We start from the raw sequence: 27,252 nt of genomic DNA on the forward strand, positions 1-27,252 counted from the left end.
TTGGGTGTGAAACCTGAAAACAAACAGACCATAATCAGGTTGAAACCCATGACCATTGGAGCCGTCTAAAGAGCATTATATCACACTGAGCCATCTTATCTGACACTCTCAGCATTATTTCGTAGCATATTTGACTTCTTCATTTTGGGTTTAGACCTTAAAATTCAATGATCCTCACTGGGTTTGAACCCACAACATTTAATATTGAGGCAGATCACCAGGTATTGAACACACTGAGCTATTTACGAAGCTTGAAATTGAGCGGTTGGATGGTGTGTTTATTGTTCAACGTTACTGAGGCTAGAAAATGAAAAAGTATAGTAGTATAGTCATAGTATAGTATGTCGAAAAACATCATAGTATAGTATATCGAAAAAAATATAAAAAAAGTCATAGTGTAGTATGTCGGAAAAAGTGATAAAAAAGTCATAGTATAGTATGTCGAAAAAAGTCATAGTATATGTAGAAAAAAGTCATAGTATAGTATGTCAAAAATATTTTTTTAAAAGTCATAGTAAAGTTTGTTGAAAAAAGTGATAAAAAGTCATAGTATAGTATGAGGAAAGAAGTCATAGTATATGTAGAAAAAAGTCATAGTATAGTATGTCGAAAAAAGTGATAAAAAAGTTTAGTATAGTATGTTGAAAAAAGTCATAGTATAGTATGTCGGCAAAAGTGATAAAAAAAGTCGTAGTGCGTTGAAAAGTCATATGTCGAAAAAACGTCATGAAAAGGGCCAACCCAAACAAAAGTAATAAAAAAGTCATAGTTAATTATGTCGAAAAAAGTCATAGTACAGTATATGTCAAAAAAAGTCATAGTATAGTATGTTGAAAAAAGTTTAAAAAGAGCCATTGTATAGTACGTAGAAAAACAAGTCATAGTATAGTATGTCCAAAAAAGTAATTAAAAGTTTTTGTGTAGTATGTTGAAAAAAGTGATAAAAAAGTTATAGTATAGTATACCAAAAAAGTATTAAAAGTAAATCATAGTATGTCTGGTATGAAAAAGTCATAGTATAGTATGCCGAAAAAGGTGATAAAAAAAGTTGTATAGTATGTCGAAAAAAGTGATAAAAAAGTCTAGTACAGTATGTTGAAAAAAGGCATAGTATAGTAATTCGAAAAAAGTGATAAAAAGTGATAGTATAGTATGTCGAAAATGTCATAGTATAGTACTTCGGAAATAGGGATGGGCGATATAGACGATATGCAATATAAACGATACAAAATTGGCCTACGATAGAGATTTTAATTATATTGCACTATCGCGATAAATCATGTTGATGACGCAATCTACCCGCGAAGTTTAGAGCCACGAGCTGCAATGCGTCATCGTCATCTTGAGTAAACATGACTAAAAGCGAAACAAGGAGCTGGTGAAAAAGACCGGTGCAACATCCATTATTTGGACTTGGTTTGGATTTAAGCCGCTACAACGGAGCTGTGGTCGAGCCGTACCATGGAGCCTTTCACCAGCCTGACCTTTCACTATATAACGGACGACTGGAATCTTGGCAGCCGGTGTTTGCAGACGTTGTACTTCCCCGCTGAACATACAGCCGTGAGTGCGTGTGTGCGTGTGTGCGTGTGTGCAGCGGCGGAGTGGGACCAAAAAATGTACGGGGACGTTTACGGCCCCTGACGTACGGGTTGAGCAGAGGCTGCACCGTTTGACCAGCAGGCAGCGACACCAGGCAGCCGGATGGGAAAGTATTTTCAGTACAGTGTCTGTTCCTTAACTAAACAGACACCAGTTTTTCCTGTTCTCTGCATCTTCTTTCAATGAAGGAATACTTTATAATTCGGATAAAACTTATGGGATAGCTACGATCATCTCATCCTTGGAAGCTGCCATTTGTCTAGACTAATCTCGTTGCGTCACACCTAAACCCGCCTCAAAACCATGCTGATTGGTCGGTCGTTTGGCGAACGGCTCCAAATTTTCTCTATCTCAAGATGCCAGACTGATCTGCGAGGAGAAAACTGGAGGTCGCGAGATTACGGCATTCTCACGAGGCTAATAGTATAGTATGTCGACAAAAGTGATAAAAAAGTCGAAGTATAGCATGTCGAAAAAAGTCATATTATAGAATGTTTAAAAAAAATATATATATATATATATATATATATATCATAATAGTGTGTTGAAAAAAGTCATATGTTGAAAAAAAGTCATGAAAAGGGCCAACCTAAACAAAAGTTATGTTGAAAAAAGTGATAAAAAAGTCATAGTATAGTATGTCCAAAAAAGTGATAATATAGTCTGTAAAAAAAAAAGTGATAAAAAAGTCATGCTATAGTATGTCGAAAGAAAATTGTATAGCATGTCGAAAAAAGTGATAAAAAAAGTCATAGTATAGTATGTCGACAAAAGTGATAAAAAATTGTAGTATACTATGTTGAAAAAAGTGATAAAAAAATCATCGTATAGTATGTCGAAAAAAGTGATAAAAAAGTCATAGTATAGTATAGAATGTCGACAAAAGTAATGTTATAGAATGTTAAAAAAATTGTAGTATAGTGTTTTGAAAAAAGTCATACTGTATGTCGAAAAAAGTTATTAAAAAGTCAAAGTCTGTCGAAAAAAGTCATAATATAGTAAGTTGAAAAAAGTAATAAAAAAATGACATAGTATAGTCTGTCGAAAAAAGTCATAATATAGTATGTCAAAAAAAGTGATAAAAAAGTCATAATATAGTATATCGAAAGAAAATTGTATAGCATGTCGAAAAAAGTGATAAAAAAGTCATAGAATATTATGTAGAAAAAAGCAATAAAAAAGTCATAGTATAGTATGTTGAAAAAAGGGATAAAAAGTCATAGTATAGTATGTCGACAAAAGTGATAAAAAGTTGTAGTATACTATGTTGAAAAAAGGGATAAAAAAGTCATAGTATAGTATGTCGACAAAAGTCATATGATAGAATGTTAAAAAAATTGTAGTATAGTGTTTTGAAAAAAGTCATACTGTATGTCGAAAAAACGTCATGAAAAGGGCCAACCCAAACAAAAGTGATTAAAAAGTCAAAGTATAGTATGTCAAAAAAAGTGATTAAAAAGTCAAAGTATAGTCTGTCGAAAAAAGTGTTTGTGGCCGAAGCTGTTTTCAGTGAAAGAGCTTAAAAAAAACTGCTGGTGAATGTAGTGGAGCACTCAGCTGCCAAAGATCCAGATATTCAGAGAAAAATTATCACTAAGGAGTTGGTGGAGACACAACTCCAAATGAATGCTATAGTCGCTGTGTCCATCAACGGACACCACCATCTTTTGAACATAGCCATACTGAGAAATACAGAGAGAGTTGTGTGCAGCTGATTAGGTTTGTAGCAACTCATTTGGCAATGGCTTGAATGCAACGGACGCTCATTAATATCAAAAAGTTACGCACTAAAGCTTTAAGTGCAACTTCCAGGAAAATTTTAGGTTTCACATTCCACCAACCTCAAGTTTAGCTGATGCCTCTATAGTGGCAGAAAAATAATTTAATGTAATCCAAAAATGATCCCAGTGCGTCATCAGATAGTAAGGAAACATGCTAACTATCTTTTCTGACAACATTGCCAGTATTTTCTCCTTTTGAAATTGCCGTTCCGTGACAGAGTTTCTGTTTTGGCCTGTGTGTTGTTATCAACTGCCAAGTTTGACAGCCAGGCCGGGTTACCAGATATACCTGTAAAAACGTATACCCAGAAGCATCCACAACAATGTTGCTAGACGCTTGTCTCACATAGCCAGACATTGCTTCACAGCACAGCACAGCACAGCACAGCGGAGTAGCTAACGTTAGATGCTGGCTACATTGACAGTCATAAAAGCCCGTGCTCACGCGGAGCTCTGTACCCAACTGACAGGCACACTTTTTCGGCTTAGAAGTACGGTAGGAACCGCTAAAAACACATCAACCCCGCTGTCCTCTCCACTCGACGGACAGACACACTTCCTCGGCTTAGAATTACGGTAGGAACCTCTAAAAACACAACAACCTCGCCGTCCTCTCCACTCGACGGACAGACACACTTCCTCGGCTTAGAAATATGCTGAGAACCGCTAAAAATAACACTACCTTGCCGTCCACTCCACCAGACTGAACACACTTTATTGTCTTAGAATTACGGCAACAATCGCTAAACACACTGCAAACTCACGGTCCTCTCTTCCCGATTTACAGCCCCCCTCTCTTGGCTTAAAATAACTCACTGTTGTCGGCTACGGCCGCTGAACAGGCTGCAAGTTGTGAAAAGCCGTGGCCCGCTTTCCTGGTCCTCCGGTAACGTTAGCTAGCAGTTAGCAGGGTTAGCATGGCAGCGTTAGCCAGGACCAGTCGGGATCACTTTACTGGCTGGTGTCTCAAGTGTTTTTGCGAGTACTCGGGTACTTTAGCTATATAATTCAAAGTAAGTACACAAATGTTGAAATTACATAAAATCCCGTCCCTTGTAGCCGTGATTAATTTGCCTGAAACTAATGCTTACCTGTTCAGGAGGAAATTAGCCAACTCTGCGTCATTTTGGGCTCTAAGCTGTCTCCATCTTTCAAATACATATCCAATATTTACACACGGTTTAGGTTGGGTAGAATCTATCTCCATTGATCCTGTTTGTTTGTTTGCTACTTTCCTGGCTGTCAATGTAGCCAGCATCTAATGTTAGCTACTCCGCTGTGCTGTGAAGTAATGTCTGGCTATGTGAGACAAGTGTCTAGCAACATTGTAGTGGATGCTGCGGTCTCAGCCTGGCAACCTCCGTGAACTTCGAGTCTGGGGAGGAGGGGATGGAGGAGACAACTCTCTCCAGTATTTTCAATTTGTATTGCAGTAACTATTTTAAACCCTAGCTGTCAGTATTACATATTGCACCTTTAAAACAGTAAGTATCTGTCAATTACTTTTATAATGTTTAAAAAATATAATAATAATATTAATATATATTAATATAAAAATAATCCAAAGCATTAACTGCCTAAAAGAGACATATCGTGCAAAAAACCTGCTCAGTCCTTTGTTGGAAGTGTGAAAGTAAAACCCATTGTTGAGCCTACTCCTTGTTATTTTTTGCAGCTCCTTACCATGTTTAATAAGGGTTACATTTTTCTTCTTCTTTTCTCTTCCTATAAATATACAGATATATGTCGTAGGTTGAGTTGTATTACTTTCCAGAAACGATGAAGGTGAAATACCATGTCCAATGTGATTGGTCTTATATCATTAGCTTGTAATTGCCATAATTAGAATACAGTGACAGTATGCTCTCATGTCACATATATCAGTGTTCAGAAAAACCTAATCATATAACAATGTAAAGGACAAACGTGATCCGTGCATACTTTGACTCAATATTTAATGGCTCAAGTAAAATTCAATGACAAGAAAAATCATTTCACCATATGGAAGGTCATTTTTTTCATAGATTTAAATGGGATATCTTACAAAGGCATGACAACACAGACTGTATAGCTTTAACTGACCAAAACAGATTTGCTGGCAAGCATTGAAGCCTTCTCTCAAAGCAAAACTTTACCTGACTCACTGATGACTAATTTACAAGCATATACTTAAGTCTTATATCATATTTTGATACAGTTTTTTTACAAGATACATTTGTGTACATAAAATATTCTGGCAAGGTGCATGCCAGTACACACATATGTGCACACACACACACACACACACACACACACACACACACACACACACACACACACACACACACACACACACACACACACACATACACACACACACACACACACACACTCATACATGCAAGGAGACACATACTCCCTCACAAGATCACCTATAAACACATTCAAACAAACTCTCATCAATATTATGCATATGTAACCATTTACATTACAAGAGAGATTGTCATCTCATCACTTCTTATGTTTTTCCTTTTCCTTTTTATCAACATAGCGAATTTCAGTATTTAGCCTGTAGCTTTTAGTCTTTACTGTATGTGTCTTTCCAGTTTGTAATCAGTATTACTAGTTCTTAGGGGTACTGCTATGTACAGTTTAAAATCCAGTTTACCTGACAGTATAGATAGTTGTGTGTACGTGGAGGCATAGGTGGTATGCACACTTCACAAAGTTTGAATGTGTACACTGTGTAACATTTGTTTTGTTCTATAAGACAGACAAACAGGTAGAGCCGTAAACATCAATACTGACACTGAATCTAATGATGGATGCATGAACTATATAGTCAAGTGTCAAAAAAATGCCTTGTGGAGGTCCAAACAGTTCATGCAAATTATGACACAAGTTGACATGGTTTTCATGACACATATTTTAAATAGAAAAAATTCAGAAAATAAAAAAAATAAACAATGTTCAGTTTTATGTATACTATATTTGCTTTTAGGGCAGAGGGAATTAGAAAAAAAGGAAACTAACAGTGGGAGCAGAATCATGCAAAGTGAAAACCTGTGATCACCCTCCACATTTTGTCTACTTCACTGTGTGTTTTGTGAAAGATGAAAACCTTTGTTGCAGAGCAACTCTATTTACTCAGGGAGCCTCATTCTCCCCAAAAACAAATGCAAATTCATATGGTATGCTCTTTGTTTGAGAAATAGATAAATATATAAAACACCACTACTTTTACTTCTATAAGGGCAAGTGGTAAAACAAAATTGGACTGCAGTAGACAAAAAAAGTCATGTTGGTATCAAAAGCAACATCCTACAGATGTACATTCATGCAGTTATTATACTTTTCCCTTGAAGTTGTCTTTCAATTAATGTAGCTGCTGCAACATTACAATACACAGGAGTTATGTAGGCAGAGTAAGTGAAAACACAGTGAGCATTACAGATAGGTAATATTGTGCTAACTGTACACATGTGATTGGATACATTAATTCAAACAATCACTTTTTTTATTACATTGTGACAGTGTATTATCCCGTAAATATTCCATGGATATTCTCTTCCTCCGTCGTATGAGGAAGGGCACAATTTCATGTGTTATATTTATAAACACTCGAACTGTCTGCACTTCTTATTGTCAATGAATGGGAAAGTTTCTTAAAAACCTAATTGTTATTTTTCAGATTTATTTTTGTTGAAAAAAGATCCAACCAGGAATTTCTTTGCCCTACTTATTCACATAAATGTAAACAGAGACTGAAAATACTTTTTTTGGCAACATTTGGATAAAAAACAAGTGTTGGATTTGCATTTGTTAGATAAAATCCCAATTTTCAGTGACACCATGATGTATGTTTTCTTTGATATGTTCTCCTTTTGATTAAATATGTATTGTTTATACCATTTGATGAAACATGTCTGTACTATAGCAATGAAATGAGATGAAAAGTGATAGAGGAAAAAGAAGTATTAGTAAATGAGCTGAAATTGGATTCCCAAACTGGGACATTTTCATCAAGGGATGTTTATAGGAGAATGTATTTAAGTTGTTTGTTTTGAATTCAATTCATTTGCGTAATTGCCTGAGGTGAAATTGAAATGCCCCTTTTCCGTGTCCTTGACACACTGTTCCTTTAAGTGATCATTTCACTGACGCTCAGATAAATCCTCTTTATAATGATAAGAGTCCTGACCCCAAGTATCAGAGAGAATAGGTGTGGTAGCTAAGAGCATGCAAATACAATTTGCTTCGCGCCTTCCCTCAAGAATGCCACGTTGCATTATAGATTTAGGCCTGTTCCCAATTTGCAAGATGGTACAAGAAAATGAATCACATGAATCATATACCTGATGATGTAGACACCTGGCTTGGATGTTACTGGAAAGAAAAATGGATATCAGCAAAGTCACTTATTGCTGTAGCAATAGATTATACTGCACCCAATCTGTTAGAGCAGCAAGTTAGTCTGAAGTAGTTGTCATCATCAGAACAATTTACGCACACAGGCAATGATGCAGTGCATGTAGGATGAAAGCATGGCAAGGGGCAGCCTGCAGGGAGGTTTTTTCAAATACTGCCAATGCCTATCCCTACGATAACTGCAAAAATAACATTACCATCAATAATTTAGTTAGACTCCGGGCAGTGAAGAAATTCTTGCACCCTGGTCTATTATTCCAGTGTTAACACATAGTAAAAACTGATAATAGAAACTTTGCAGCCAATCTGAGTTGTATTAAAACACACAATAGCAATTAATAGCAAGAAAAAAAAGGTGTTATTAATGATATTATGGGAAGAGAGGGAGTGTTTAAAGCTGCTATTTCTGAGCACTTGTCACATTTTCATTGCCTCTGCACATGCAGAGCATGTTTCTGGCTAGCCAAGAGAACCATTCCAGACCTCCTAACCACAATGATGGTCGCTACTGAGATCACACATCAAAGTAATTAGAATAGAAAATTTCATAATTGGCTCCATAGCTGTTGTTACTGTGTGTGAGTGTTTCTGAGCAGCAAAATATGAGAAATAGAAACAAAGGGTACATTTCCAAAGCACATCTGTCTGCGCCTTTCAAGGCTAAGCTGCTGAGATAAAGATTGAACACTTTCTTAATAGAGTTGGCAGAGATGGAGCAACCACCATATGGAAAACATCTTGGGTATGTGTGTAAGTATTTTTTTTATATATTTTGTGTGGAATGTAGAATGCAAAAGATTACCGGTGTTGTCTACTATTGGCCTAGTTATGCTGTGTAGACTTTTTTTATCCTTCTGCAGTCCCCTGACCAAAATAGACGTCTGAAAAACGTTCAGGCAAAACAAAAGAAACATCTTCCACCACCAAAGGAGTTTGTGCTGCGTGTTATACAGAGCAATACTTCACTAGAACTTCAACAGAAACACCATCAACTCAGAGCTCATGATTAACATTTAGCCCAATTTAGCTCACTCAACACAAAGTACTGTATTTGCAAGTGTTTCTGCGCAGAGAAATAGTCTTTTAGGACACAGTTTCACTAAGCTGGGCCCAAGGGGCTTAAAGCCTACATTGCCCTTTCTTATCACTAAGCAAACATCACCAAACTGAAAGCAAATTATTTTTTTTTGTGATGGAACTACTTTGGTATAGAACTACCTTTATTTATTATATTGTACTGTAGATGGGCCTGCTATGTTAAGCCTTACATTTCCTTCCAAATGCTTTAGCTGTCAGACTGATCCCATGTAATTTTGTCTGAACAACATTATCATGATTGAATCCATTCTCAAATGTCTTTATCAGTAAAACGGAGCTGGTCAAAGTTATTCAAATTATGCATACCTCCACTCGTACGCATACATACTGATCATAAAGTCACTGACAACAAGCCAACTATGGATCGAGTCACATGTATGGCAGGGCGATGAAGATCTGTCTTTTACTCTTTTACAACTGGTGCTCATGTAAGAAAGAGCTGCTGCCCACGCCAGTGGGCGTCTGCTGCCCGGGGGAGGAGAAGCTCGCCAGGGGGATGACCTTGATGGGGTCCTCCTTCTTACTGCAGTGTCTATCCAGGGTGTTGTAGAACTGCGGCCGGTTGATCCCTTTGTCCAGTTCATCTTTTTTGGGCACAGACCTGCCCAGGGTATGGCGCCCATCCATGACCCCCATGCTGACCATGTTAGCTTTGGCTCCCCGGGTGCAGCTCTGCTGGAAGCCAAAAGAGGGCATTGTACCGGTTATGGCGGTGGTGATAGGGGTGGAGGTCGGGCTGTTGTTGCCAGGACCCTGGAACTGGGCCAGGGCTGGGGGCATCCAGCAGCTGTCGGAGTGGCCCAGTATCAGACACTCCTGGGTACAGGTCTCCGAGGCCTCAGCCAAGGCTTTCTGTAAGTTCACTTCAATGGCTGTAAAAAGGGAAAGGAAGAGAGAAAGAAGAAAACAACATTGTTATTCCAACAGGTCAGAACATACAGAGAATGCAAGGAGTTTACCAGGGTGCTGCAAAAGCACTGCATAAACTCATGAATCATAATGTAAGTCGAAGAAAGTTGTCGCCTTATCTGTGGTTGACCCACAAAATGTCAGCCTTTTAACGAAATGAAAGTCAGTGATAAATGTTTCATTTCATCTTGTAATGAGAAAAACACCAGCAGAGCATTTAATTTCCATTGGTATTCCCATGACTCTGTCTGTTTACCTACAATATGCAAGGAATTCCCTGCAGCTTAATTAGAGTTTAGAAAAAATTGTCTCACTCTTTGTGTCTCGGATTGACTTTACTCTGTTAAATATTTAATCAACATCTTAACAAAGCATTGTTTATTTTAATCACTGTCAATGATGCACACCTTATACCTTTCTGATTTTCCAGAATCCCAAATAAATCTGGTCAAATAAGAAAACTCAAACAGGGAGAGCTGGGTTTAATAAAATACCAATATCCCAGAATCCTGCAAGCATCATTAGCATTCAGGTACAATTAATATACATGGTTAATTGTGGCAGCATTTCGGTTGCATGCATGAAAGGGAAGAAAAAAATGAAAAGTGAATGACGATGCGACTGGGCAAGGCTAAGCACTCAAACTATTTTATCTCATTATCCCGGCAATGACATCACATGTGGAATGAGTCTGGGATGAGGCCTCAGCATTGAGCCTCAGCAATAAAGCCTGTCAAGCCAGATAATTAGAATGTAAAACAGTGTGCACCAAGGCAACCAGGAGCCTGCAGTGTTATGTTTCCTAGGCCATGCAAAGAAAAGAGGGGTCCTCATTCAAACATCACAACACTCCTCTAGGCCTCAGCTTCAAGCTGTCATGTAGAAATTATTTATTATATTTGCATAAGTAAGGATGCTATAAATATTTAAGCGGTCTTTCGACCCCCAGTACACAGGGACGACTATTTCCTTCACTCACACAAGTTCTTTGTGTAATTCTATTTCACGAACATCTATAAATCTTCTCGCCACCTTGTTTATTGTTTAATGGCATTCTACAAAATGAAAATTAATATTCTGATTACTCCACGTCAGTGATACCAGTCTGGCCTCCCAAATCTATCTAGATTGTTGTATAACGCTCCAATGCATTCTTTTATTTTTGTAATTTTGTGCAACCGCAGATTGAATAGCACAACGTCAACTTTAATTATGAGGGCAGTGTCTGAAAATGAATCGCCTGGTATTAATTGAGAGGATATATTTGGAGTGCCCACGTGGAGTCAAATCTGTCCTCTCCATATTGAACTGGAGCCTTGGAGCAGGAGTGTATAAATCCCCTGGGCGGTAAATGTGTCACCTTTCAGAGGGTCACTAACTTCATTAAGGCTAAAATGGATGCTGCCTTCTCATTCTCTGAGTTAGCACAATAGGGCCGAGCCAAGTCTCAGCCGTGCCCTGACTCAATGCTTCTCCAAATGTTTTCTGCTGTTGGTAATGCCTTTTCAGAGTACTGTCATTTTTGATGAGATAATGCTAATAGCATGAACTTGTTATTCCACAAGCATGCACTCTGACACACAAATAAATGTTCCTAACAGAAACACACATCCAAAAGTGTGTCCCTGCCAGATTTCCTTCCTCCTCCTTAACTTTAAATGATCAGTGCAGCCAGAGGTGAAGCTGTCTTTAACATAGCATACTTTACAAATGAAAGGGAAGTCTGTGGCTCTGTGACTTCACACAGCTTGAACTCACATCAGTTCTGTGTCAACAGCCTTCAGTGCCTACAAATTCTGTATGCAATATTTCACATCCAGCTTTTCCAAAAGAGATATGGGCCTGTACTATTTTCTATTCCTGTGGGATAGTTGGGATAGGCAGTGGCGGGTTTGGGAGGGTGGGAGCATGGCATAAGTGATGTCGCTGACAGCTCTGGCTGCTTTCGTCAGCTCGAGGTATGCCGCAGCATGCTTGTGATGCCGCTGTCTTTTGTATTCAGGGGAAACAACTGTACCCCGCGGAGCTTTCGGGAGGAATCACACATCACTGATGCCACGGATCCCCTGATGCTGAGACTTCTTTTCTACGTTCCCTTCAAGGAAATTTGAATGGCAGACAAGTGGGGATAATGGCAAACAATTGGATGTAATAGACAGCATGGCTTGGATCAGACCTTCTGTACTGTTCTCATTTGAGATGATTCATCTTCAGTGAGCAGTGGGGATGTGGTTGAAACAAAAGTGTGATACCTGCGTAGTTACTCTGCAGACTATACTGAACATCTAATACTAAGTTCACCTGCAATTACCCTGATTAAATGACTGCTGTTGACTACAGGAATGAAGTGGTATTCAATTCATGTTATGATTCCAAACAGCTTGCACGCTAATTTGACTGCTCTTTCATAAGGTTATCATCCATGGTCTTGTTGTGAATTTGTGGACAACCTGCAGTGCCACGGTCTTAGGTTTTCTAGTTGATCTTCTGGTTATATGCAAGGTCCATGCCAGTGGCAGCCTACAGTAATCTTGTTTTGCAACATCAACACATCCTTTGGCCAGCCACAGATCGAACACCGCTGCGTCACCCCTTCAGCTGACCTTTCATTCATGCGGTCAAACATTACAGCTTGTATAAACATTGGACATGTAAAAGAGAGAGGTAAGAGAATCCTGGATGCCATGCAAAAGATTACAGAAACACGTTTTTTTCTGCACTTAATGAAAATACAGCTGAGAATTTGACTGGACACACTCTGTATTATGTGATTACTTAAACTCTTTTAACTTAGAAATGTAAGAGGGTTGGACACAATAACTTGAATGCTTGCTATCTTTGGCTGCAATCCAATCCAATTTAGTGGCCCCAGACAACTGTGTCAGACTTTTTTCCAGGGTAAAAAGTAACATGAGCACCAGTATCACATAAGCATCTTTCATTCTAATGCAGTCCAGTACACTACCTATGACATGAGCCCACTAAAAGCTGAATAAAAGCCTTTCTGAGCCAGTCTTAACAAAAACTTCCCTCAAAATTGTTTACATATTTTGTATTAGGTTGTAGTATAGTGTAAATATGTTCAACTTATTGTATCCAGCCCCTCTTTAAACACAGTTTGTAACATTTCAACAAGCTGGCATGCAGGTGATTCATTGATAATAATGTCTCTTAAGTGCACCACTGATACTGTAACATCCCAGAAAACAAATCCATGTTCTATTTTAAAACAATTAACACACCAGTGTCTCCACTACAATGTTTTATAACAGAGGTGAATATGTGGCTACACTTGTTGTGTGTGTTTGGCCATTTCTGTTTTGAATATTAATACAGGTTGTAATGCTGAAATAATAAGCAGTAATTAAAATTCCCAGGCCCATGCTGCAGCATGCTAATGGTGAGGTTACTGTACACAGTCGCTAATATAAAGATAATTGGTAAAATTTTGGCATAGAGTATGTAATGTAATGATTTGATTTAGCCATGATAAACAATGCACAGCTCAGTCCCATGAGGTTGTTAAATTTCTACCATACCAGCCAGATCTCTGGAATTTTGACATTTTTTATGTATTATATTTGACCTTATTATTATACTGGTATGCTTTCAATCTCACTTATTTTCTCTAATGGCCATGAAATCCACTAACGCAACTACAAGTTCTGACAGGCAGACACACGCACACAGCTAGGATGCATGTTAACCAGCGTTTCAGTACAATAGCATGAGATATTTAACATGACAGTTGATGATATTTACTGACATGGCTAGTTACATCTTGATGAGCTTCACATCAAGGTCTGCACACATATCACGATTCATCTTATTATTTCAGGATGCACAAACTCATTATTGCTAATTAAAAGGATAATTGCATGCATCTAGGACATTAAATTCCTCAAACAACCATCAGGAAGATGGACTACGCCTCTGACTCATTCTACAGTGTTGATTGGTGTCTTTTCATTTTTTTTTTAAATCCTGAAATGTATATTAAAGGAAAGCTTTATCACGTGTTGCAGACTTATGGCCATATTTAAATCATTTAGGTTGTTTTTTTGTGTCACGATTGCTGTATTATGATTACAAAGGGTCCACGTCTAGCCCATGGCTGCAGTAATGTCCCCATTGTTGAAATCTTGTAAAACATGATTCTTATCATTTTTACCATCATCAATTGGGGCTGAAGGTTTTCATTTTTTTTTTTTTCTTGTCTAAGGTTTTAATACATGGGCTGTCACTATGCAACATAGTTGTTTTCTGCCAACATTCACTGCAAAACTCAAAAGTTGACTTTTTATCTAGTCACAAAACATTCACAAAAGTGCACAAGTTCATACATATTCCTGAATGTAACTTTGCCAAGAAAATAAACCTTTTAATACCCAGCAAAGCATTATCACTAACAACGCTGCCTCTCTCAGTGTGAAATAAAACAGGTGTAATGGTGCCAGAAAAGAGAGAAAAAAAATACGAAAAGGCTTATATTCAACTGTATTTAAACAATGTGCTTTTCATCAAGAGAACCATTATGTGTTCTTGTGTGATAGGAGATGAGACCGAGAGTGAGAGGAAAATAGACACAGATTGTACTTGAGCATGTGTTTCGTGTCTGGAAGGAGACCAAAAGACAGAAACTCAAGAATACGGAAGCTTCTTTCAAACAAATAGAATCACAGTAGAAATAATTGGGTTTGTAAATTACCAAGAATTTATCACTTCAGCCAGCCTTATATCCACTCCAAACGTACAATCTGGATAAGCAAAAGGATGGTCATTAATAATAATAGCGCTATTAAAACCCCTTGGTATTGCACTGAAAAAAGAGATGCCATTACTTTCATCACAGCTCTGGCAATCATTGTTTGAAGGGGAGACTAATGTCTCACTTTCACAGAATTACAAATACAAGACAGCCCTTAAATTCAAGATTCTATTTGAGATATCGCAAAGCTCATGAGAGTCTGCTTTCTGAATGAATGAAAACTATAAGAAATACTTAGAAGTCCTGAATGTACATTATACTTTTGAATATGCAGGCTTGGAGACGTCTGTGACTTCTCTGGAAAAAGCCTTTTGCAATGAGTCTGAAAATCAACTTTCCTCCGCATGTCAGACTCAATGCTATTTGGTTTTCTTTACTTTTATCAGGAGGAGGTACAGTATAATCCCTGGTGAAGGCAATAAGAGTTGTCATTGTCACTACTGACAAGGGCGTGGAGGAGGAAGTAAATATTCCCTTGTACCAATAAAAATTGGCGTGCTGTTTGGAAGGCAGATATCAACTGTGCCGCAGAGGTCAGTGGTGCCATGTAGGAGGCTGACATGTATTAAGATCTATACGGAGAGGTGCCGGGGCAGACAGCTAACTGTAGAATTTTATTAACACGGTTTTATAGAATGTGGAATGGAACAATAGAAATATCTCTATACAGCCTGTCTTCATTTAATATCCATTCTCATCAGCTATCACATGCTCTAAGAACTGCATGCCAGTGAATGGTAATGAGTTACCAATGATAATAGTGTAGTGGATTATTTCCACTGAAACATAAATTCCAAGAGCAATTTGGTGCAGCAGCGATACAAAGTGAGATATAAGAAATGGCAAAGCCCATTGCTCCTGCTTTTTTTGTTTTACTTACTTAAGACAAATAGTGCCAGATGCAATGAATGGCCTTTTTTAAAGGAGACAATGTGACGCAGATAAGAGGGGAGCGGGGTTGTCCATATATACTCTAGACTAATTACATTTGATGCATTTACTGAGACGCCGCTGAACACCGTGAGTCTCTGAGCCACATACGTATTTATCAGCACTTGTGGGACCTATACAGTTCCTCGTCTGTAATCCATCTAGCTGTGTCTACTCTCGACCCCTTTTGCTTTCCTAGTGTTTGACCCATTGTAACTGAAAGTAATTGCAGGCAGAAAACAACATCTAATGATTACTTTATCTGGGAGTCTGAGAGAGAGTGAAAAGTCACAGACAGGTACTTTCAACAAAAGGAGAAGGCCTTTTTGTTCCCGACACACAATTTCAGACAACAAAGAATATTATTGACTTGGCTGAGATTAGAACACCAAAACAAATAACAAAGCACAGAGAGAGGACAAAGTGCACAAAGAGAGAAAGGCTCTCTTGAACAACCCAGTGCCAAGCATTTGCTTCTTTCTTTTTGTTACAATTGATTAAAAGTATGTTGTAGGTTGAAGCAAACCATTTCTTCACTGAGAAGTTACAACAGCTACACAATGTACATACTTTATATAATGTTAATTCCTTTATCTCGAAGTCACCTTTGTTGTCGAAGGGAGAAAAACACCTCAAAATGTTCATATTGCCTCAGCATAAAAAGTTTACGCGAGCCGCAACATCAACAACAGCAATTGTGTGATTTCCATCAGCAGAGAGCACATTTGGGAAAGGTAGAGCACAGAAACAGCTTTCTTCTTGACACTTTACTTTTTCATGTGTGACATTGGTTGATTACATCTCCTTCATTATGTCTGGACTATTATTGGGCCTCCCCACCCAAGGACAAGATGCCGGTGTCACCATCAACACAATCAGGCCTGGCCAAACACTCAGCGTGGGCCAGATAGATGAGAGGTGCAAACACCATAACAATCTGCAATCAGCGCTCATCACCACAATGACACACAGAGGAGGAGGCACAGAGTTTCTATGGGGGTAGAAACACAAGACATGCTCATGTATGAACACACACACACACACACCAGTACTCTTTGTTTGAAATCTCATACAAGAGCAGCCATTCGTTCTCTTCTTTGGGAGTCTGCACTTGTGCAAATGCTGGAAGATACTGTAGGTGCGCTGTCACTGACAAGGAAGCAATACATAAATGCATATTTATAAGATTAAAAAAATGTGAATCCACCTTTAAATTCATTGCACATGGATGAATGTCTGAATATTTCCATATAGTGTAGATATTGTGAGGTCTGGGAAGTGCAAATAAAAAGCGCAGAATGAAAAGGTAGTGAAATTTATTTTAGAGAGATTAAAAAAAGAAAGAAAAATAGGCTGACTAAGTGGGACTCAACAAATCTGTTTGATATTTGCAAGGAGATTGGATTGTTCCAGCAGGAATACTATCTAAACAATCATGATTTTTTAGGAAATGACTTTGATCTAAAAATGTGAATGTCACTCGTAACACTCTTAGCTTTCCTTTTAAAATCAAATTAAAAGCAGTTTCGAAGCATAAGCCAGTCCTCAAAGAAAAAAAACAACCCTGTTGCGTTGGGATCCGATACAACGACTGGATGTTTTCAGATAATAGCTAATAAAAATGAGGCCTTTGCTTCACATGATGGAGGAGAAACGAGAGAGACAAACTGTACACCAGCCACCACCGTGCTACATCCTGTGTCATGTAACGAGCAAATTCATCACACTGACCCATTGCCCCCAATTATTATGGAAAACAAGAATAAATCAAATTAACATTGAAGAAGCTCTGGCAGCCTGTCTGTATAGCCGATGGATTCAGCAGAAGAAGAAAAGAGGGTAATAAACAAGGTGCCACTGCATATGCTATATATCTTGCAGTCATTGATGATTAGCTCTGTTTTCCCTTAGCCATATATTACTGTTATTGCCTCCATGGCCAGGCAGATAGCAAGTGGATACAAAGGCATCGTGAAGCCCATCTTTCAACGGATAACTGGCAGGCTGAAAACCACTCAGCACCAGCGGCGGCAGGATTTCAGTGCATGAGTGATCTGGGCATGGTGGAAATTGTAATCTCTTATATGACAGAGCTCAGAGGAGGACCTGCTGTACTGTTTTTGTTGTGTTTTTTTTTTCTAGGGTGTGTGTTTATTGTACAGTGAAGTGAAATCATTAAATGTAGTCACAGAAAAGTGAGAGTCTCTCTTCAACTGTCAACAGCTCAAGTCCCCGTGTTTTGTCCTACTAGGCAATCCTGAAAATGTGTAATCTATATGAAGTGTCAGTGTCAGGAGCAGACACGCATGCTCTCCCTTTTCTGTTTCCTTTTCTTCCTCCATCTTCAAAATATTATGAGGACAGCTTAGGCATGAATGCAGACTATATACGGTTTTGGTCACAGTCATTAGTGCTGAGCAAACTTATTTGCAATATCAGTATGTAGTGTAGCACGGTGAAGGTTTTAACATGAGGGGCAGACTCTCTGCAGATCCCCCTGTGCATGTACACTTTAAAGGTTTTCCTTTTCCGGAGCGCCACAGACACTCCTCCGGGGACAACTATTAATTTTTCACTGAAACCTCCCCTGAATAATGAATTCTGTCCTATTTATACGCTGTGATAAGTCCATTGAATGTCTAAAAAGGGGTTATCATGAAAAGGGTAAGGCTTTCAGAGAAAGACCTGTTCCTGCATAACATGTTTAATTCATCCGCATCGCCATATTCTTGAAAGCAGGAGAAAAGTCATATGTATCACTGGCAAACATGAAAGCAGACCCAAGCGGCACATTCAATAAATTAAAGCTTTTTTTTGTTTTAGGCCTTTATTATATAGGACAGCTTAAGATGTGAAAGGGGGAATGACATGCAGCAAAGTGCCTCAGGCCTGAGCTGAACCTACGACCGCTGGGACAAGGACGGAGCCTTTGTACATGGGGCGCACACTCTACCAGGTGAGTTATCCAGGTGCCCAGGTAAATCACAGCTTTACTTTTACTGTTTTGATGTTGACTGTCACAATCCTCCACCCAAACACCAACTGTTGAAAGTTCAGATATATGCCTTTTACTCCCCCAGGCCCAGCTGACAGATATACTCTCACTAAAATCACAGAGGTACTCAGTGGCTGGCTTGTGTTAATGTTTATGTCACTACGCACTTTATTTGGGGTGTGTTGAGTGCAGGCATTGTCAACTAACATTCCCAACAGCGAAAGCGACAGAAGCAGACAGACACATGGGTGTGGGGGAGGGGGGGCTGAAACATTAGCAAAAAATATGTTAAGTTTAGTCCATGAATATTGCCATAAAACAGGAACATGTTTCAAAATATGTGAAAAAAAACAAACTGAAATTGATAAAAACATAGCTGTTGCTGTAGTGACTTCAATTTACTCCAGGATATAAAAATTCTAATCCTAATTTTGCTGCTGTTCGTATTAAAACTGAAGGAAATCGTTCATTACAGTTTCAATCTCAGACCAAACAACCATGAGGCTGTCTCATCATAAAAACTGTTCCCCCTACACAAACACAATTAACTGACGTTACAGCCAGTTGTATCACACAGTGCTATTGACACAAATTACCTGCACATAATAAAGACGTGTGGTGATCTTATTCAATACTATAACTCAAGTATTTTTTTATCATGTAAGTACAAATGCAATTATAACTGAATACAATTAGGATTCACTTTGTATTCAGTTCAGTTCTACTTATAAACTGACAAATTGCATACATGGTATTGAATTACTGATAATAAAAAATATTTGGCCATAACAAGTTTCTAAAAAATAATTAGCTTTTTCCTGTTTATTGTATGTATGTCTTAGTTCACTGCCATTGTTTTAGATCTGATCTAAATATATTGTGAGCAATTTTCATCAACCCATTTGGGCTTAAAGCCCTTTTTGTGTGTCTTCAGCACTGCTTTCATTCCTTGGGTGGCAAGTCTAACAGCTCCTCTTTGGTTTCTAAACAGTCTCAACAGGAAGATTTTTTTTATAATAAAATAAAAGGGCAAAAGCAGAAAGTAGGTTCGCTGATTGTACTCTGTCTATGATGATGAAGAAAATGCTCCAGTGGTTACAACAGTCCACAGAGGAGGAGATGGCGAAAATAGCCATGCAACTACTTTGCTCTAGAGACTGCCAGCAACCCATTGACCTCAATGTCTTTTATGCTGTTTAGCCTTGAGCGGTAACTATCAGATATTAACACCCCACTTCTTTGATTTTGTGTGCCTGTCAGGCCCTGAGGACACTTGAATATATTGTTTGTCCTGGGGTGCCATCCTCTTTATGTCAGTTGTTTCATCCTCCAACACGACGAACACCCACAAAGAGGCAAGGTTAGATCACATTTCTTCTGCCACCATCTAGTATCGACTCTAATGTTGACATGTCTTAGTGGAGCCTGGGGTAGGCATGGAGAGACAGGAAGTTCACAAAAAAATAAATAAAAAATAGCCCTTAATGTCACCATGTCCGGGTGTTTGTAGAATTGTGGGAGAAAATTGCCAGAGCTTCCTGGCTCATTACCACCACCACCACCACTCTTAGGATGACATCACTATAGCCAATTTCATCCTGCAGTTTCTTTCAAGCTACTGTGTTTGTGTGTGTGTGTGCACACATGTGTGCAGGTGTGTGAGTGTGTGACGGAGAGAAACAGGCTCGCCCTCCATGTAATTCAGAGTGTGTGAAGGCACCTATACCCATCTCTATGATAATTTCCTATTCACTATGAGCAAAGACAGCAACACTGATACAATTCATTTCCCCTTTATTAACTGGTGCGGAAATGCTGGGCCCGGCAGAAGTGACATCTGAAGTCTTCCAGGGCTGAGAAGTGGCAGAGTTTGTTTTACGGGTGGGAAGAGAAAGCTACTAGTACAGGGTCGATGATTTTTCGGAACCATGCATCCATAATAATGTATTTGCAGAGACAAGAAACATAGTTCCTATGAACGTTTAGTGGCCACTGCATGAGACCCTGGGTCAAAGCAGTTCCAATGATACACTTGCCTTGTCACCTCTCTAAACTTCTGGCAAAGTTTCATGCCTTGTTTGCATTACTTGTTTGAGTTTCATGTGTGACACCCAAAGTCATGTCCAGTCAATCACAATGACATTCAATTCATTCGAATTGATGACTTGCCGCCAGTCAGCCATTTTTATCTCTTTATTTTTCATCATCCTAGACTCTTCCTCTCGCCACTCTGATATTGCTAATTATTTCAAACTATCAGGTAGACAGTTTCAATTTCAATTAAATCTTGTCTTCTCCGCTGACCTTGGGGTGGGGAACAGGGTTGCTCTCTCAGCCCTGAACAGTTTCTCTGGCAGTTACGGGTGCCATTTAAGAAGAAATTTAAACTCAATTTCAGCCTGACTTCAGTTGAATACACGCTGAGTTCACCCTTGTCCAGACAGAAGTGTGCTCAGTATATGTATTCCAGTATCACACTTAATGTGATAATTAAAAGGGGCCCAATTAAAGCTTCAAGGCATAACTGGCTACTCTGATACATCCTCGGGTAGCTGTGAAGGACAGATTTACAACCATATGCAGCATAATCTACCCTTCTAGTATGGGTTATGAATCTCAATGCCCTGATGTTACGATGACATATTGGGTGATGGTAGCGTACAAACACTATGTTTTGCTCACAGTAGTAACACAAGAGTAAATGTAGCCACAAAATCGCTGTCTTGGCAGCTAATGTGTGCACTTCATAATAACGGATCAAAATGATAATAAGTTCTGCACAATGGCTGCCATGCAGGCACATGTAATAGTAGAGGCTGTAGCAAAAGACAGAGGGCACCATGTATGTAAGAAAAACAATTATGTGATATTGACAGCTAGTGCAATCAAAGGCTCCCCTGCCAGACTCAATGAGGTGCCAATCAACTGAGTGTCTCTGCCTCACGTTGCTGCTGCTGCCTTTCATTTTAGAGTCAGAGGAGATTCTGCCGTGGTGAATCATCAGTCAATAGCTCAGAGCTGATGGTTAATGCTGATTGATGACATTCACCCAAACCCCCCTAGACACACACACACACACACACACACACACACACACACACACACACACACACACACACACACACACACACACACACACACACAATAAACAAGAGGAAACAAGAAAGCTAGGTCTGTTTTTCAAATTATTATTATTATTATTATTATATAATTATCATGATTATGATTTGTTGTATAGAAGTTGTAGGAGAAGTAGCAGAAGTGGTAGTAGTTGTAGGAATAGTTAAAGCCTTGTTTTGAGTAGCATTTTTCCAACTAGCTGTAAAGCCTCTGTCACCATGTTTTGAAGGCTTTATTGTTTCGTTGAAACAGGTTGCTTATCAAATGTTACTAAAGGTCGTCCGTGATTGATTCAAGCTATAATTAAAATGATTATTACAATAAATGATAAAGCACCAAATACTTTCGCTTCACTCTCCCCTGAAATAATGTGAGAATTAGAATGTCATTCAAAGCATGGCATTAGCCAACACAATGTACAGGCATCGGAGAACAATTTAGTGCGCGTGTGTAATTAGTGTGATTGTATCAAATGTGACATTTCTATCACCACAATATTCTGTCTTGCTCTCTTCTCTTGCTCTTCCTTCCCATCACCTGTGGTGGTTTGCTCATGACCAGAATAATCTAGTAAAATCGGTCCTCAGCAGCGAAAAAAAAGATAATGTCTGTGAAATATCTTAATGTGAATTTATGTGACACATGGCAATGGTGAGCTGTAAGAGGTACTTTCTAACCCAGAAATGTCAAGCAGGAGGAGGAGCAGTGCAACAAAACATGGGTATGATATTAAATTTGCTAGAAGTGTCACCCCTAGAAATAAAATAAAATAATTATCTTCCTCCTGCGGTCGTTGCCTCTGCTCTCTCTGTCCGTCTCCGTCTCTTGTTATTATCTCTCTTATATATTTTCTTCTTGCAGTTTCTTTTTCTAGATTTCATTCTCTTCTTTAGGGGACAATTTCAGGTGTTCTGCTTTATTATTAAAGCATGCAATGGATCAGGGAAGTTCTTCTGCAGGTTGTCTTTACTATAAGGAAAAGACAGTGGGGTACAGTCTAAAAAACAGACTTTATGTTGGACATCATGGTGATGTTTTCCTATACAGTAGGGTTTGTAGCATTTCTTTTATTATCTCTCTTCCACTCACAACAACCCACACATCCACTTTATTTATTTACAGTGGCTCTCAGGGAGTCAACATATTGAAGTCAGACTGAAGAAAGGCTGGATGTTAACCATCCATCTCTTTGACAAGCAGATTAAACTCATTTTCTAATTTGCAAGCATGTGACCCCAGTGATTTCTATTCATAATTCATTATGGAAATATAATCAGACATCATACCTCACCTTAAGACAATATTGAGATTGTTGAAAAAATTGTACTGCAATGTACGAGGGACCTGTAAACAAACTATCTGCAGTGCTGAAACAATCTCAACAATGTGTTCAGTGCTTAGAGACTGCAAGGAATGCGTCTGACACCCATCCTCATCGTTTCCATTGCTCTTTGATTCATATAGGTCTTTAAAGAGCAAGGTGGGACAATTACCATTTTAAGTGGTTAACATGGCCCAAATGGTATTTTCTTCCATTTCCATCTGAAATATTATTATTATTTTTACTATTAAACATGTTCAGAGCACTTCTGTTTGCCGGGCTATATTGTACATCTTAGTAAACAGACTGAAAACTCCTGAAACCAAGTGGCAAGAGGGGAATAATCATTAAGAAAAACCTTCCTAGAGACACTTTCCATTCAAAAACAATTATCAAGAATTCAAATGCTATAAGGAACACATCACAATGATATTCCATATACGACACTTAACTCCACTTCTCATCCTCGTTCAGTCCGCACTTCACAGAGCACACAACAAAGAATTGTAAACTCTACTGGCAGAAGAAGAAAGGGTATTAATTTTCCAACCTGGAAAGTGTAAACTGAAAATACCTGTGAAGTGGATAATTCTGTCAGGGGGAGACATGTATTTTCCCCTTCCTTGTGTCAACACAACTTCTTTTGAGGTGTGCAGTGATGTCTGTATGGACCTGATAAGTCTCTTATTCTCAGCAAAGAATAATTTGCAAAATGCAGACGGCTGTACACAGACTCTCCACATTGGTAATTAAATCATTCTGCCTTTGATGTGTTCTCAGGTTTTAATGGGAAAATAACAAAATGAAATAGGATGCTGCCTTCCCTCCTTGCGAAAAGAATGATCCATGGATGGTGCATAAATTATTGAAGCTGAAATACTGTAAATAAATTAAATTAACCATAAATAAAACTGCATGACTTCCTACTGAAAGCAAAGTATTGTTTTTCTTTAAAGCTGTCAAGGCACTGGCATGCATGTGGAAGCAGGCATATGTTATTCAGTTATTTGCACCTTGTACCTGTTGCCAAATGCACATAGAGCATATGGCCAGGAAAGAACCAAAAGGTGTGCCTGATACAAATGAAGTGTTGTCTTTCCTTGTCACCTTTACCTTTATTTAAAATTAAAAGGGTGGGAACATTTTTGTACGGTTTCCCCCAAGACATTTGTAGTTTTCAGTCCGACCCAACATTAACATGTATACATGCAAATCAGACTAATCCAGTAAAGCCAATTCAGAATGAAATAGCAAAACATTAGAAGTCGCTGAGTTGACATTGTGTTTTGGAGCCCGATGATTGTGATAATATTCACTAGAATACACCCGTCATCCCGTTCTCCCCTCCTGCAATCTGCCTTTTAATTTAATCAATAAAGTTGAGTTTCTCTCCATAATGAAATTCTCACAAGTTTTCTGAAAGGTCAGGCAATAAAAGGAGATTTTGTTTCAGAATAAAAGAAACTGCCTAATTAGTTTACTCTGCTCAGCATGGGGTTGCTCAACAACAGTCTTGCTGAAAAGTACGACGCCATCCATTTTGTTTAGTCAATAACTTCCAGGGCCACACATATGCTGGGAGTATTACATGGTGACCTTTGCACTAATCAATCCACGAACACTTTGTGTCTAAAGAGTAAGGTCTGCAAATCAGGCGTGGAGAGTGTATTTTCCAAGTAGGGTCAAACTGATAACAGAATACAGCCCCTAAGGTGTTAATGGCAGGCTGATTATCTGAATGGTTGGTGTTTTTCACTCCGACCGCTAATTACTTCCAAGGCTAGTCTTTGAAAAAGCAATTATGAGCTGGGCTAAACTGTACATCTCACTTTAACGCTTCACTGCTTTTATAATTCATTTGGTCTCATTTATAAATATCAGCAATAAGTAGATCAAAAAATAAATAAATCTCAGTTTCCTTTATTTCTTGTACAATGTGCCTCCATCTCCTCATTCCATTCAACGTCAAACGCCTATTGTAGTTCAACTCTGCCGTAATGACATCTGCTTAACACATTCACACCTGTAATCACCCCCTGCAAATAAAGTTAAAGTATTAAAAAAGCTTAGAGGGTCATGGACATACACAACACATTACTTATTTTCTTCACCTATGTACCTGAATGTGATATCTGTATCAGAAAAAATAGAAAATGAGTAATATTGATATTATTTGCTTTTATCCACCAGTAGAGGGCATGTAGTCTCCCTCAGTGTGTCTTTTCAATGTATTGAAAAGTTGTTTAAGACCTCACTAATACTGCAGCTAAGCCCCGTGATGTGCCATTCGGTCTGAGGTACTCTGCAGGGCTCTCTGTTGCAGTGTGTTACTCGCAATACATCCACCAAAAAAAACATATGTAGCATTGCACAAGGGGGAGCAACAGAAATGCCCACTATCAAGAAATGTGCAATGGCTTTCTATAGTGCAAACTTGACAGAAAGTGGATTTTTTTTCTTGTGGTCCTCCTTGAACAGTCAAGTGCACACAAAATGAACAAAAAAAATCAGGTTGCATATTATGTTTTTTATTCTTGGTATATATAAATTCAACTATATTTAATAAATCAAATGTATTTAGTGAGAGCTGCACGTGAGGTCAGATTATTTTAAGATATTTTTGTAGGATTTCGAAGGTGTGAAGCGCCCACTTAAATAACGTGTCATGCTTCTGTCTCGCCACAGATGTCCGAAGACAACTTGACAGCGTGGCCCCACAGACAGGCCCAAGATTAATGATTTGTGACAGCTTCAACTACCCAGGATATGAACAGTCATCCTGCAGCCATTACATAAGTAGAAACAGCTGTTGTTTCAGCAGAGGCTTTGATTTCTTACTGTACCCGTGCCTCATAGAAGCGTGGCAGGAGAGGGGGACCTCCCGTCATATACAAATAGGCTGAACAATATTGTGGAGGCAGCAGGTTTTGTAGAGAGCCAGCAAGTGGCTGCAGCACTGGTTGCAATTTTAAAGAGCAGGATGAAGTGAATCTCTAATGTCCAGTGTTCCTTGTAGCACTAGAATATTGAGACATCAATGAAAACAACTAACTGTATCTATGTAGTTTTGATGGCTTTGGAAGCTCCTGCCAATGCCTGTTGTGTAATTATAATAACCTGAATTATGTTTGGCGGTAATTCTGCAGAACAGACTATGCTGTGATTACCACAGGCATGAATGGAGCTAGATTAAACCCAGTTGGAGAATATAGTGAAGAAACTGCAATTAGATACAACATTATTCGTTTTCTATTTGATTCTGAGAACATTGCCTTGTTCTGCCACAACAGGATTTAGATAGTGCCATTGTGATGAAAGCCTATTTTGAAACCTGGTGAATGTACAGAACATGAAGAACCACTTTGTTTCAACAAGACAAAAGACAGGCTTGGCATGTGTTTTCTGACAATTGCCTTTGCTTGCTATTTTCTAAGTCTTTTCTTCCTAGATCACCCCAAAGAGCCATCCAGAGGGGCTTTGAATAGACGTCCTGGAAACAGTCGAGAGATTGCTTTGTACTAAATTGGTACAAATGCCAGGTTGAATCCTTTTGAATGACCATCTACCTTGGTTTGTTACATCATCACCACTCTATTATTCTGAGCTGTTATTCAGTTGTTGTGATTCGGAAATAGTAACACTATTCATAATTTAAATTTAACAAATATTTAATTTAGCACTTATCAACAACTTCACATCACACAACTGCAACAAAAGGATGACTGACAATTTCTGCCCAATTTTGAATCATTACATGATCACCTCCACACTACCAAAATACATATTATCCAGGAAAGCTACTTCCTGACACATCCTGAAAACAATTAACAATTCACCTTGTGTACAATTCTACATGAGTTGTGCAAGATGTCAGTGTCTGGGTTTGCATGCCTGCATGCACTGTCCTTGCTTAGGATTCAGCAGATGGAACCATGGGATGGAGGTTATCAGCCATCCCATTCCCCTCTGGACTGTAATTCGTTGTCGACAATGTGCTATGGACCCTAAAGGCCTGCCATCTGCTTACTTTCGCTCCTTCCAAAGGTGAGATATTTCAAATCACCACCTGGTTGATGTTTTAGCCACGCGTGCCACCAAGTCATTTCTGCCCATGTACATATTGTGTAAAAATAGAGTGTTTACATGTAAAAAAAAAAAAGACGTCAATAGCTAAAATATAATTAGCTGTATAATTAGCAAAATTTGAAAATTCTCTGTGGTTACAAGGTAATCTTAAAGACCGCGTTAAGGTTTACAGCAAATAATACATCTTTCTTCTTGAGTTTTTATTAAAAATTTAAAACGTAAAAAAGGAAAAATA

The 27,252-nt window shown here is 38.6% G+C and overlaps 1 protein-coding gene across 2 annotated transcripts in view; it reads right to left on the reverse strand.

Moving 5' to 3' along the window:
• Positions 1–5,320: 5,320 nt before the first annotated feature.
• The window catches only part of pcdh11 (protocadherin 11), a 130,982-nt gene continuing 109,050 nt past the window's right edge, over positions 5,321–27,252 (reverse strand). For both annotated transcript variants that reach the window (XM_039813572.1, XM_039813571.1), the window contains one exon: positions 5,321–9,760. In XM_039813572.1, the coding sequence (XP_039669506.1) occupies positions 9,300–9,760 (461 nt within the window). In that variant the 3' untranslated portion in view covers positions 5,321–9,299. The remainder of the gene's footprint in view (positions 9,761–27,252) is intronic.

This window comes from Perca fluviatilis, chromosome 10 (genome assembly GCF_010015445.1).
Source record: "Perca fluviatilis chromosome 10, GENO_Pfluv_1.0, whole genome shotgun sequence".
Lineage (NCBI taxonomy): Eukaryota > Metazoa > Chordata > Actinopteri > Perciformes > Percidae > Perca > Perca fluviatilis.